The sequence below is a fragment of the Orycteropus afer genome, unplaced genomic scaffold (genome assembly GCF_000298275.1).
Source record: "Orycteropus afer afer isolate SDZICR_OR568_19922 unplaced genomic scaffold, OryAfe1.0 scaffold00016, whole genome shotgun sequence".
Taxonomy (NCBI): Eukaryota; Metazoa; Chordata; class Mammalia; order Tubulidentata; family Orycteropodidae; genus Orycteropus; species Orycteropus afer.
The window spans coordinates 4,346,340-4,361,856 of NW_006921603.1; the positions used below are offsets into that span (position 1 = coordinate 4,346,340).

General features: G+C 37.8%; 1 protein-coding gene across 1 annotated transcript in view; it reads left to right on the plus strand.

The window, feature by feature from the left end:
* Positions 1 to 15,517, plus strand: part of BICC1 (BicC family RNA binding protein 1) — a 367,817-nt gene that overhangs the window by 208,456 nt on the left and 143,844 nt on the right. The window contains 1 exon segment of the mRNA XM_007958861.1: positions 4,503 to 4,572. Coding sequence (XP_007957052.1) covers positions 4,503 to 4,572 — 70 coding nt within the window.

The following is a 15,517-nucleotide window of genomic DNA, read 5'->3' on the forward strand; positions in this document are numbered from 1 at the left end:
GTGGGCACCTCCCAGAACATTGTTTTGTGCCACTCCCAACAGAAATACTCCAGGTGGACAACTTCAGCAATCAGGAGCTCCTCAGTTGCTCATAGAAAATCCCACCTTGGAGTTTACAAAGACTTATGGGTAGAAAAGCCACACTAAGTAATTTACTACATCACACTCCTCTATCTGAACAAAGGGTGCTTCATACTCTACCCGCTCCATACCTGCCTGGGATTGAAACAAATTAATAGTCTGCAACTTCAAAGATATGGGAACTGCCTTGGAGTCATTAACTATGAAGTTCAAAAAGTTTCATTGACAATTTCTTAAAGGGAATTTTGACTTTCTGAGAGTGAAATAAATATGATGCTTATTTATTTGTAGTCACTCTGACAGCCAAACATATATATTTGATAGCTTTGGTTTATGTCACGTCTTCAAGTTTATATTAAGCACATCCGTGTGCAGGGCCATAGGTGGGATTAAGAAGACAGGATCTCTCTCCCATAGTGTCTGGTTAGAGCAGTAGCCCACGGGGCACCAGAGGACCAACATTCAAATTGAGGAAATGCAGGACAAACAGGAGTGCATAAATATGAGGGGCACAGGGGGAGGGTTACAGGGTAGGGAGGGGAGGAGACTGGGTTAGGGTTGGACATAGTCAATGGGGAGTGAAACTAAATGTACATGTAACATTGATTGTAAAACAAGCTCTTAAACAAACTTAAATAATAATAATAATAATAAAGAAGACAGGAGACACATTCCCTGCCCTGGATGTGCAAAGTGAACCTTTCGGTACCTCAGCCTCACTGAGTCACCCTCAGGCCTTCTAAGGTACATTCCCTCTGTCCTTTTAGAACATTGTTCATGTAGTCCTCCCTACCTGGGACACTCTCTTAACATTTTCACCAATTAGCCAGCTTTTTCTCCACTTAAAGATTTTAGCGTTAATAAACATTACCTTGAGGTATCTTTCCTTGACTACCCATAGCCAGGTTAGATCCCATTCTGTATACTCTCCTATTGCCCTGCCTCAATTTGACATTTCCAACAACCTAAATGCACACAGAAACACCAACAATTAGTGTAATAGACTATACTTATTGTCAGTAGATAAGATTCAAATTGGGCAACATCAACCCAAATGTATGGGGAAGACTCTTAGAAGGTGTTGTTATGTGCTGTGGAGTTGGACTCAACTCATAGCGACTTCTCCTTGGATTTCCGAGGCAGTATCACTACGGAAGTAGATTGTCCAACCTTCCTTCCGAGGATTGGCTGGTGGGTTTGAACTGCCAGCCTTCTGGTTAGCAGTCAAGTGCCTTAGGCACTACGCTAGGAGGAAACAGTGAAAGCTGTTTATTTAGGTAATTGTTATGTTAATTTCTTAGGTAATAACATCAAACCAAGAGCAGAGTTTCAGGGTAAGTGCAATACAGAGTCACTAAGAACATGCTCTGGTAGCACCAGGAATTGTGTGTTACTCATAGTGTGGGCATTTATGGAACTGAAGTAAACTCTTGACAAATATTTGTGGGTATTAAAAACAGTTAATATGCTAAAATCCTGAAGCATATTTTCAAATATATTATATGTATTTATGTTTTAAAATGATAGTCCTTTTGTTCAGTATAGTATGATAGTTAAAGGGCAGGCACTGGAGGTAGTCTGGGGTTTCAATTCTAGCTCTCCTTCTTCCTTGCTATGTGAAGGATGAGCCACTTAACCTCTGTGGGCATCAGCAATATCATCTGTGAAATGGGAATTAAGAAACTTACTTCATAAGGGTGTGATGAGGATGCACTTACACATATTTACGCAGTGCTTGATGTGTGCTGAGCAATATTTAGTCCTTGTCCGCAGAGAATTTACTGTTTTTCAGATACAGATTATAAACATGTAAACACATTTTCATATATTTACATATCTGTTGTTGTTATGTGCCGTTGAGTCAGACCCAAATTATAGTGACCCCTCCTTGGGTTTGCAAGGCAGTATCACTACGGAAGTAGATTGCCCCATTTTCCTTCCGAGGAATGGCTGGTGGATTTGAACTGTCAGCCTTCTGGTTAGCAGTCAAGTGCCTTAGGCACTATGCTACCAGAGCTCCCATTTATACATCTAGGGGAGAATAATTCAAGTTGAGGTTTGGTACAAGGGTGAAAAGGAAGAGTGTTATTTCAACAGAGATCTGACCTTGAGAGGGAGCCAGGGTTGGAAGGTCTGAGGAAGAGAGAAGACTGAATGTGAAATTTTGGAGCGGGAGCGTGCTGGGCCTGCTTTTGAGAGGCCTGTGGCTGCGGCAGAGGGAGTTGAGGAGCAGAGAGTGACACAAGAGGAGAAAGGAGAGAAAGAGGGGCCAGGTCCCGTAGGGTTGGGGCAACAAACTCACCTACCCTCAGAGACCTGGACAGTACCTTGACTTAGTGAAGAGACCATGGTCTCATGTGGCTTTTTGATTTTTGATAGAGACATGGGAATAGAGAAATCTTTCTCAAAGAAAAACAGCCATGCAAGCACCATCACGTGGTGATGATGATGACAGGTGGCCCTGGACCAGTGTCAGAGGCATAGGTGGGTCTTGGGGCCTGGAGCAGAGGACAGAGGCAGCTGTTCCACCGTGCCAGCCAAGTCTTCAGCTATGTGGGAATGTGGGTTCTAGGTGCTAAGTTTGCCGTGTTGTCCAAAGAACCAGAAATCTGATATCTGAGTGAAATTCCTGGATTTTAAAATGTTGGCTCAGTTTTAGAAAACCTTATAATGAGTAGACAGAATGCATCTGTGGTCTGCCAGTTTGAAACATCTGCTGACAGCCCTTTTATGCTGTGATAAAGAGGATAAAATGAAGTATGATGTAGGTTAACTGTTTAGCTTGTGCCCACTACATAGGCAATACTGAGGGGGAGAAAGTACTTACTATTAATTGCACTGTTATTATTTAGTTGTCTTCATCATTAATTTGTTATCTCTATATCCAAATTTTAAACAAAAGTTACTTTACCCTAATTCAAGTCATTAATGAATGGTCTCACTCAGTGCCATAGAGTCAATTTTGACTTATAGTTACCCCGAATGGGTTTTCAAGGCTGTAAATCTTTACAGAGGCAGACTGCTCCATCTTTCTTCCACAGAGCAGGAAAAAAAAAAAAAAAAACAACAACACACCTCACTGCTATTGAGTCGATTCGACTCATAGTGACCCCTCCTTGGGTTTCCAAGGTGGTATCTCTACAGAAGTAGATTGCCCAGTCTTCCTTCTGAGGAGTGGCTGGTCGATTTGAACCACTGCCCTTCTGGTTAGCAGTCAGATGCCTTAGGCACTATGCCAACAGAGCTCCTTCCACAGAGTGGAAGGTAGGTTCAAACTGCTGGCTTTTGATTAGCAGCCAAAGGCCGTAACTACTACACCACTTTGTTGTTGTTGTTGTTGTTTGCTGTCGAGTCGACCCCGACTCATAGCGACCCCTCCTTGGGTTTCCGAGGCAGTATCACTACGGAAGTAGGATTGCCCAACCTTCCTTCCGAGGAGTGGCTGGTGGGTTTGAACCGCCAGCCTTCTGGTGAGCAGTCAAGTGCCTTAGGCACTATGCTACCAGAGCTAGAGCTCCTAATAAATAGTAGTTTTTGTTACCTGCCTATTGATTTTAGTTGTTTGCTCTATTAATTTGCTTAGTAAATTTTATATTCATGTTACAAAAGTAAATATTAATCTAGTCTAATTCATGTGGTAAAGTTACAGAAGAGCAAAGGATGGATTTTGTTCACTTATTTTTTTCATTATTTACTGTCCACTCCCATTTGCTTTTCTTTTATTTCTTCCCTCACTTGTTCTTGCATGTAGGACACCTTTGGGTTCAAGTCTTCCTGGCCAATGTTAGCTGAATGTGTAAGTGGGAAGGAACTGTGGCAAAAATGGCATTTTAGACCAGGTGAAGGATGACAGAGAAGGCAGCCTTATGACCTGATTATGACCTGATGTTGTGTTTAGAGGCTTTTCTTCAGTTTTAATGACATACAAATGTGTCCAAAGCAAGCATTTTCTTTCCAAAAGAGGGGGTGGAAGAGTTTTCATTTAGCATGGCCTAACTTACATAGTTTTATGTTACAAGGGTCATGTTTGATGTGTTGTAATTTGTTGGCGATTATCTTGGGGAATTTTATTCAGTGTGTCTCTGAAGATTTTAGTATCAAGTTGTATTAATTACTTGTTCATGAACTTTTTGGTTTTGTCTCTATGCTGAAATTTTGAAGCATCACCAACAGGAACACTGGGAGTAACAAAAGATACTTGAATATTTCTAAAAGACTTAAAAAAAGGGGGAGCTATAAAAATGCTTTCTGTCCCCCAATGTTTATTTATTTATTTTACATAGTTTTAAATTGAGATCATTTTGTTGTGTCAACATGAGACTAGAGACTTGAAAAAGACATCTTTATTTATTTTGAAATCTTACCTACAAATACAAGTTCTTAATTGAGACAATATTTCTCTTTCTTAATTTTTGTTACAGATCATGGAGGAAACAAACACGCAGATTGCTTGGCCATCAAAACTGAAGATTGGAGCCAAATCCAAGAAAGGTAAATTGTGAAGGATGGAGAAATTGGTGGTTTTGATAACTCTGCTTTTGGAAGTAATACAAGTTTGCAGGAAGAAAAATCAACCTTTAGTCTTACCAAACTTGTCCCCAAATACTATATTTTGGGGTCAAATAGTGATATTTTGTAAGGATTATCAGTTAAATAGAAGGAGCTTTGGTAGCATAGAGCTTGAGGCGTTTGACTGCTAACCAGAAGGTTGGCGGTTTGAACCCACCAGCCACTCTGTGGAAGGAAGACTGTGCAGTATGCTTCAGGTGTAAAGATTTCCTGCCTTGGAAACCCAGTGGGGGTTGCTATGAGTCAGAATCAACTCGATGGCAGTGAATTTGGTTTGGTTTGTGGGAGGTCTGTTGGTGTAGTGGTTAAAGCATGTGGCTGCTAACCAAAAGGTCAGTGGTTTGAACCTGCCAGCCACTCTGTGGGAGAAAGACAAAGCACTTGCTTGCTAAAGAGTTATAGCCTTGGGATCCTTATGGAGCACTTCTACTCTGCCCTTTACGGTTGTTATGAATTTTGGAATTGAGTCGATGGCAATGGGTTTGGTTTGGTTTGTTACCACAATTAACTATCTTTTTATCTAACAATGGAAAAATTGTTTTTAGAAGGTTAATATAATAGTACAAGTGTTTTTATAAAGAATACCATAGCAACCTGTGATTTCAAGGGTGACCATTGAATTGATAGCCATGAGTCATAGTAACTGTCCACATGTTACAACATACTTTTAGCACATTAATTCCCATTATGTATACCTTCAGATTCTTTTTTAGGTACACATCATAGACTTAGTAGCTGTTCCCCGCCTCCCTCTAATGTGACAAGAAGCTGTAGATTTCCTTACTTGTGTGCTATTTCTCCTTTTTATCTACTTTTTAGGCCAAGTGTTTCCCTTGCCTCACCTTTTCTTTGCCTTATCCTTGAAGATACTATGCATGGATGGTAAGAAATGGAAGCATAGGCACCCTGGTTTTTTTTCTTTTTCCCAAGATTATATAATATTTTCAAATGTGAGCTGCCAGCATGTATTTTTATGGATGGTTTTTCTTTTTAAAGTGTGACCTTAGTCTCAACAAATTTTGTTGTATGTATTTCATTAAACATAGTGCAGATACATGTAGTTCTCAGAAGATAACAACCAATACCATCAAACAATTAAAAATAGAGTGGTTATGGAAGCTGGACATTAATTATCTTTTGTGGCTAGCTTTTTGTTGTTACTGCTGTTTTTAGTTACATATTTTCTGTCCTTTCCCCTATGATATTTACTGCTAAATGATACTGAACTCAGCAAGGTTTCTCAATTTCCTTTCTAATTTTAGTCCATACTGCCTTTCTTTAGTTTCATTTTATTAGTTACTCATTTCATAGGCTATAAGTTATTTTACAGTAATTATTGTGATTCTTTCCAGTGTTGGTAGCTCATCTTCAATTGACTGGAATTCCTTCAGAAACTCTGATCTTGTTACCTTTTTATTTTTGACTATGGTGGTATGGAATTGGGATGCTTATGTGCTAAACAGTCACAAGAGGACATGTTGAATTTCTCAGTGTAATTCCTTATCTTTGTGCAATCTTGCATTTGCTAAGTGTAATAGCATATATTCCTAATTAATCTTCTTTAAGAATTGTTGTAGTGTTCTGGGGAGCTTTTATACCCATTGTGCAAAAGAAGGAATTGCCATTAGCAGAGTATTTATCTATTTGGTTATCTGGGGCCATATAAAAATCCCTGGCCTGCTGCTTGAATAAATTACTTGGAACATAAAATGGATCATCTTTCCCTAGTGTCAGGTATTTTTGCTTAAAGAATGAATATGAGCTTCACTATTAGTTTAATAAAAATGTAAGTCAATCAGTTCTTAAAGCAAAACCCCAAGGAAACATGAATATTAAAATGATTCTAGATAATTTTAGATGGCTTGTTGTCTTATATTACCCATGCCACAATTTTTTTCCCATTATTCTGAAAAACTGAGAATTAATTAAATTTTGTATTCAAAATGTAGCTGCAACTTTAGAGGTTTTAGAGAGTACAGAGAGGACTATTGGGAGCTCTGGTAGCATGGTGACTAAGGCATTTGACTGCTACCCAGAAGGTTGGTAGTTCAACCCACCAGCCACTCCTTGGAAGTAAGATTGGTCAATCTACTTCCGTAGAGATAACTGCATTGGAAACCCAAGGAGGGGTCACTGTGAGTCAGATCGACTTGAGGACAGTAAGTTTGGTGTTTGGTTTTTGGAGAGGACTGTGGCTTGGTTGTGAAATAGATTAGGTTAATGCTTTTAAAGTAGGTCTTTGGTTGGGAGCTCTGGTGGCCAAGGCATTTGACTGCTAACCAGAAGGCTGGCAGTTCAAACCCCCAGCCACTTCTCAGAAGGGAAGGTTGGGCAGTCTACTTCCATAGTGATACTGCCTTGAAAACCCAGGGAGGGCTCTCTATGAGTTAGGTCTGACTCCACAGCAGTATATGTCGTTTGTTTGGTTGTGAAGATAGCAGAGCAGGTGAATAATTTAAAAAAAGAAAAAATAGTCTTTGGTTATTGACAATTTAAGCATTCAGAATGTCCAAATATATTCCCCATTTTGGTTATACATTTTGCTTTGAATATAAGAATATTTCAGCAGTACATTTGAGGGCAATTTCATATAATTTCAACACAGTTAAAGTTAACCTTTGGAATTGTGCCTAAGAATTAGTCCCTTCAGGCCAAGGGCTACAGACATCTTTTTTTTTTTTTTAAATTTATGAAGTGCTATGAATGTACACAGATGAGCAGAATATGCTGAGAGAGAGAAAGAGAGAGCAAGGAAGAGAGCACGTATCAAAAGTTTGCCTCAGAGGAATTTACTGTTCAGAATTTACTTGAGTTGTTCTTATTACTTAAACACTCACTGCTTACAAACTGCTGAATCAGTTCTTGGCTAGCATCCCTAATGTAATATATATATATATATAATTTTGTAAAAGTTTAATTCAGAGATGAAGTTTGTTTTAATGTAACTTGTATTTGGTAAAAGTGAAATGACAATTTCAGGAGGAATTCTAGAAGGTAATTATTTATTCTTTCATCTGATGTGGCCACCCTCCTGCCCCCTGAGTGTTACAGCACAGGAAAGAGTTGTTGGCCTCTGTCTTAAGCCTTCTTCATTCCAAATTATTACTTTTCAAGAGAACAAAGAATATAAATGTATTTAGGGAATCATGCCATGTTTTAGATGATTATTAAATCCTAAATCACAGAGTGATGTGAAGATTTAGAATATTCAGATAATCCCTAAACTTTGCTAGAGAGACAGTATAGCCATGAGTTTGTGCTTTATTCCACATTCTGGTTTTTATCACGTGTATTGGTTGAATATTTGAACCCACACAAACGTTTTTCATGGCTGTTGTTGCTATACTGTGCCTCATTCTTTGTTTTACTGAAATTTAGTCCTGTGTTTTTTGAATTAACATCTAGTTTTCATGTCTAAACTTTGTTTTTTAAGCATCACTTCTTTATTAAAGCTACTGATGACTCATTTAGTTGAAGTACTGGTAGAATGGTGCTTGGCAGAAAGGCAAAAAGGCAACAGACTGACTTTGCCATCAATTAGGAAATTCAGATTCTTTTCTAGACATTTTGGTCCAGTAGATCTGAAGTGGGACCAAACCGAAACCAAATCCACTACCATTGAGTCAGTTCTGACTGATAGCAACCCCCATTGGATTTCCAAGGCTGTAAATCTTTATGGAAGTAGATTGCCTCATGTTCCTCCCATGGATCAGTTGGTGGGTTTGAACCACTAACCTTTTGGTTAGCAGTCAAATGCCTTTACTAGGCATTTGTGCCACTAGGGCTCCTTGGGGTGGGACTGGGAACTCATATATTTAGCAGTTTCCAGTGGTTCTTATAGTCAAGTTGAGTTTGAGAAACACAAATCTTACTCTCTGACATGGAAATATCATGAGTTAGTCACTCAAGAGACCATGTATTCAAAAGACAGTGGATAATGACCCCACTGAAAACTAGTAAAGTCCTTTAACAGCGACTTGTGGATAATGTTTGCCTTGTTATCTGCAGAGCTATACTTTTTATGGATTCATTAATCCAAAGTTGCTATCATCTTTGTAATCAAGTACCAGGAATACTTTTACCATGATAATGATCTCATTGGTCTGTATGTATATTAAATAAATTTTGGATAAACAATTATTTGTTATTTGTCCTCTCCCTCTCTCTTTTCTTCTGTTTCCCACCGTTCTCATGCTTTCCCTCCCCCTCCTTCCCTTTCACTCTCCTTTAACCATTTCTCATAGAAAAGCAGAGAAGAGCATTTTGGAGAAGTACATGTGTTGCTGATATAAGCTGAGGTTCTATAGAATTAAAAAAAAAAAAATCCTTGGAGTATTTGAAATTATTGGAAGGTTGAATCCTAATTTTAGCCTGAAAGAATCAAGAATTTAATGTCCAGTATAATGAGAATTTAAACAGGGTGACTCTAGGAGTGTCTTAATTGTGTCATGATTAAGAAAAGTAAAGAAATATTTAATATTTCCCTGGATAACGTAAATTTATTTTGAGTGGAAGAAAATGGGCTCTTCCCAGTTCTTGGAGGCAAATGTTAGAACAGTCTACATAGAAAAATTTAAGGTTTGTGCTTATTGAGACCAGTGTTTAGGAATTAAGGCATTTAATACTATAAAACCTTACTAATATAGAATAACTTGAGGGACTCATTAAAGAGCTGAATATGGTATCCCAAATCACAGCCTATTTAAAAATAAATTCAGCTTCATTAAAGTACAAATAGCATTTTGAACAAGTTTGACTGTTTTGTCAAGTAGAAGTCCTGCCAAACCTGCCTTAACAAATAGATAAGAATGATTTGTAATGAGAATTTATCACGCTGGTATGACTGTGTTGTGAGCACAATCTTAGACTCTAAGTTTGTTCTCTTAACAAGGTAAACACTTTTCTTACAATTTTCTTTTTACTTTTAATTTGCTCATCAGTCTCTTTCTTACTAGACTGTCAAAGGTACATGTGGGTTAAAAATTGTTCAGAAATTTCATGCCAAATTCCAAATAAGTGAGGTCAGCGTTAATGAAGCTTTATTGTCTTTTGTTCTGGGAAGGAGTTGTCCTGCAGAGTTAAACTAAGTGAAAGAAACTGATCTCTGCAAGAGTTGTGCAGATGACATCTCAGGATACCCTAGGATGAGCAGGGAATGTTGATTGAATTGCTTGAAGTATCCTGGTTTGGAGGCGATTTGGCACTGAGTTGGGCCATTCTCTTCCTCCCAGAATAAACAACATTCCATGAGGTTTTAGTATTTTGGTTATATTCCATCAGAACAAGTAAATATCTAGAAGAAAATATTAGCAATGAGAAAAATTGTAGACTGTTGACATTATTTTTTCCAGAGAAAATGTTTTGTCAAGTGTACTTACACTTTTGTTGGGTAGTCATGTTGGACTAGTTGAGGCCTTTACTATAGCAGTGGTCAAAAGGCAGAAGGCAGAGAAGAAGCATGGCATGGTGGACAAATATGTTTCTAATGGTTGGTTGTGAACCATTAGTAATTTAGTGTATCACAACAAGCATATAAAAATCACAGCTAGATCAGGAAACCAGAAGTAGAGAGAGAAGGATCTCTCCCAAGGATAGAGATAGCAGTGGCCTGGTGCGCTAAGAAAGACCTCAAACAGAACCAAATCACACTCCCTGCCATCAAGTTGATTTCCACTCATAGTGACCCCCATTGGGTTTCCAAGGCAGTAAATCTTTACGGAAATAGATTGCCCAGTCTTCCTTCCGTGGAGTGGCTGGTGGGTTTGAACCACCAACCTTCTGGTTAGCAGTCAAATGCCTTAGGCACCACGTCACCAGAGCTCCTTAAGAAAGACCTGGTTCCATTCATTTTTTGATGAATAATGGATTGTGCTTTACCATTTAATTTAACCATCTTTCTCACTTGCACATTTTCAGTTGTTTCCACCTCTCCATTCCATTCCCACTTTGTTTCCTTACTAATTGAATGAAAAATATCTTTTAGGGAAAAGACAAGATATGTTTGCTTGTTTCAGGTTTGTGAGGGAAATGGAAACACTGAGACCACCTTCCTCTCTGGTCCTGGTATAGGAGAGAGAAACAGAGGTCAGAAACCGCAGCTAGCTGTGGCAGTTACAAGATGAGCAGGTAGGCCAATCCTGGAGACTTTCGGAAGGAAAAAAAGGGGAACTAGCTGGAGGTAAAGGAATGAACCCAAGATCAGGTCCTAAATCCTAATAATGGGTTAAGTAGCCTGAATCATCTCACTCACAAAATGGTGTGTGCATGTATATCCCTGTGTGTGGGAACACATGTGTTTAAGAAGGAGCTCAAATTTACACTAACTACAAGTGAGTTTATTCAAGTGCAAAGAGCTATACTGACAAATTGAATACTTAAAATAGACATGTTTTTATATTCCTTATTGTTAGTGAGGAAAATGCTATCCCAGGATCTTTCCCATCTGTTGCTCTTCTTTCTTCTCTTAAACCCTCTGAGGAGGAAGGAAGAAGATACTATTTGCCTACTCTATAATAGGCACATGTTAGACCTATGGTACTTCTTTCAATCCTTACCATAACCCACGTGAATATTATTATCCCTATTGTTGTTGTTGTTGTTATATGCCGTCGAGTCAGACCCAACTCATAGCGACCCTTCCTTGGGTTTCCGAGGCAGTATCACTATGGAAGTAGATTGCCCCATCTTCCTTCTGAGGAGAGGCTGGTGGGTTTGAACCACCAGCCTTCTGGTTAGCAGTCAAGTGCCTTAGGCACTATGCTACCAGAGCTCCCAATTATACATATTAATAACTGGTGTAAGGAGATGCTATAACCTATTTGAAGTCACACAGTTTGAAGTGTTGGAGATAAACCTGGATTTCAAAGTTCAAGATATTTCTGTCCACTCCATAAGCATGAACATAGGTACCAATGATGTGTTTGATCACTAAGGAATGAAAATTCACCAGTACATTTATTTAAGAAAACCCAGATTTAGAGGATGTTTCCTAATCTTCTTCAAGAAAGAGGACCATCCTGGGTAAGTCTTTATGCAGGTTTTAGAAGCTTCCTGGATGGCTGTCTTATTATTACTGTTTTTTAAAATCTAATAACATAGGTTATTATTATTATGATTATTATTATTCTTTATGCTTTCACAGTGAGTTTCTTTCCTTTTCTCCTTTTTTTGAGATCCATTAATGATTTCAGTGGGTTTTACAAACTTTTAGCTGGAGCAGTGGTTTTCAACCCTGGGGTGATTTTGTCCTCCAGCGGACATTTAGTAATGTCTAGAGATATTTTTGGTTGTCGCAATTGAGTTGGGATGCTACTGGCATCTAGTGGGTAGAGGCCTGAGATGCTACTAAACATCCTTCAATGCACAGGATAGCCCTCCACAACAGAGTTATCAGTGCAAAATGTCTGCAGTGCTGAGACTGAGAAATACTGATCTAGAGAAGAGGCTTAATTCCAGTTGACCACTGTCTGCATAGCACTTAGATTCTGATCGGCACATTTCAGGAAGCCCAGTGCATGGGTTAACTGGCTTCCTTTTTGCAGAATTAACAACAGGATAGTTTATCTATATTAGTGACTGTAGATATGACAAGCTAAATTAACTAACAGTATCTTAGTAAAATGATAAGACATGGTAGGCTGGTAAGTCACACATTTTAGAAGCCAGTTTACAGTCAGTTTTGAGTCATATACTTTAATCATGCAACTTCTACCTCTTTTATTCTCCATGATCTCAACCAGTGTTTTTTACATTATGCTTCTAGCTTCAGTGCTAGGGAAAAGTCCACTTGGTCTCTTGGATCTTCTGCCTGTATCTTCTTCTGGGATGTGTAGTTGTGGTTACTGTGACAGTTCATGGGGCTCATGACTGTACGTGAACATCATAGTGGTGCTATAAGCTCCTATCTTGGCCTGGTGATGGACATCACATTTTAATGGTTTCTCAAACAATGGATGTTTTTTCCCTGGTTGTCCTTCATTTTGTTAATCACAGTATGGATGGACAGAATTCAGTGACATCTTTCATACTTGTGAGTAGCAATTAAATTATTTTCATGAAGCTTCCTTGCAGTTGCAAGCATTACTGAGCTACCAAGTAGTGTTTCTCATTAGCTAAAGAAAATAAGTTAAAGCAGAATGACATCTTCGTTTCTTAAAATGTCCTTTTTGTGTCATTAAAGCATGGTTTGTGGTTTAGTATATAACATTTTTAAATAAACTTTGGTTCTAACAGACTTTGTTATCAAAAGATATTAAAGAGATTTCAAGAATGAGGAGTTCCTCATTTGCTTTATATGTTGGTGCCAGAAATTACACTTCAAGCAAAATAAGTCCTGCCTGAAATAAAAATAAGATGAAGATACAATGTATTTATGTTTTTGGCTGTTTGAGCTATGCAAATAGTTATATATTTTTACTTATGAAAATGGGCTTATTCTACACATTTCTGCAATTTGGTTTTTCCTCTTAAAAATTAGCAAGAGAACATTTTCCATATGAGCATGTAAATAATAATCCTATTTCTGTTGTAACTATATGAAATGGCTTTATATGTGTGTGGGGATGGATATATTCTGATCTGTGTTAATAGATCTGTTCCGATGAACATTTGGATTGTTTTCTCTTTTTTCTGCCATAAATTTCTTTTTTTTTTTTTTTTTCTCATGAGTTTTTCTGTTGCCTGAATTCTTGGACTACAGGATAGAAGCAACTTATTTTTTAATGAGGATTGCCACCTTTTCTTCCCAAATGACTGTTGCATTCTCACCAGGTTGGGACTGGATTCTAGAAAGGGAAACAACTGTTCCCTCCCATCTTTGCCAACACTGAACTTCCCTATCCTCAGCCAATCTAAATGGTGAAAAGAACCATACCATTCTTACTGCCTTAATTAATAGGAAAGTTGAGAATTTTTCATCTGTTTATAGAATAGTTATTTGTATTCCTCTTTTAATTTAGTTCTTTTGTTTGTTCATATTTTTTTCTTATTAGTCTGGTGAATTGATCATCTTCCTCTAGTGAATAAAGACTTTAAAATCTGAAATTTACAACTTGAAGATTACTTATGCTTCTAATTGTCTTATAACTGTACAAGTGCTCATTTCTCACCATTAATATTTATTTGCTAGTAATTTATATAATGTCCAATATAGTGTTGGAATATGACCCCCTCAGGTCAGAAGACACTTAAAATATGACTGGGAAAGAGCTGTCTCCTCAAAGTAGAGTTGACCTTAATGATATGGATGGAGTAAAGCTTTTGGGACCTCCATTTGCTGATGTGACATGACTCAAAATGGGAAGAAACAGCTGTAATCTTAATAATAATTAATAATCTTAACATGGAATGTATGAACTATAAATCTAGGAAAATTGGAAATTGTCAAAAATGAAATGGAAAACATAAATATTAATATCCTAGGCATTAGTGAACTCAAATGGACTGGTTTTGGCCAGTTTGAATCAGACAACCATATGATCTACTATACCGGGAATGACATATTGAAGAGGATGTCGTGGCATTCATCATCACAAAGAATGTTTCAAGATCTATCCTGAAGTACAGTGCTGGCTGTCAGTAATATCCATATGCCTACATGGAAGAATAGTTAATACTATTATTATTCAAATTTATGCACCAACCATCAAAACCGAAGATGAGGAAATTAAAGATTTTTACCAACTTCTGCAGTCTGAAATCAACCCAACATGCAATCAAGATGTGTTGATTGTCACTGGTGATTGGAATGCAAAGTTACAAACAAAGAAGAATCACCAGTAATTGGAAAATAGGGCCTTGGTGATAGAAATGGCACTGGAGATCACATGATAGAATTTTGCAAGACCAGCAACTTATTCATTGCAAATACCTTTTTTCAGCAACATAAATGGCAGCTGTACACGTGGACTTTGCCAGATGGAATATACAGGAATCAGATTGACTACATCTGTGGAAAGAGGCGATGGAGAAGCTCAATATCTTTAGCCAAAACAAGGCCACGAGCTGACTGTGGAAAAGGCTATCAATTGATCATATACAAGTTCAAGTTGAAGCTGAAGACAATTAAAACAAGTCCATAAGAGCTAAAATATGACCTTGATTATGTCCCACCTGAATTTAGAGACCACCTGAAGAATATATTTGACCCATGGAACAAAAGTGACCAAAAACCAGACAAATTGTGGGATGATATAAAGAACATCATCCATGAAAAAGCAAAAGGTCATTAAGACAGGAAAGGAAGAAAAGACCAAAATGGATATCAGAAGAGATTCTGAAACTTACTCTTGAATGGAGAGTAGCTAAAGCAAATGGAAGAAATGACATGAAAAGAGAGCTGAACAGAAGATTTCAAGGAGCAGCTTGAGAAGACAAAATCAGTTATTATAATGATATGTGCAAAGACCTGGAGTTAGAAAATCAAAAGGGAAGAACACACTTGATGTTTCTCAAGCTGAAAGAACTGAAGGAAAAATTCAAGCCTTGAGTTGCAATATTGGAAGAGTCTATGGGCATAATATTGAATGATGCAGGAAACATCAAAAGATGATGGAAGGCAAATGTGTCATGGCACTGAGAGTTCTGATTTAATTCACTTAAGTTTGCTGACTTGCATGAATTCAGGAAAGTGAGGGAGAAGAAAAGGAAGAGGTGTTTTACCCACAAAAAATGTTATGTTTGAGGGCAAACAATTAAGCCATCTCTTCCCCCTGATCAAATAGGTATGTACTATTCTTATCTGTGTTTTCTCCTTAGGTCAATGCTTATTTGATTTTTACATTATACACAAGCTATATAAACACTCTTTCCTTCCACAAATGCAATATCTTTATAGACTAGAGTTTGAAAATTCATTAAAGTTCCTATG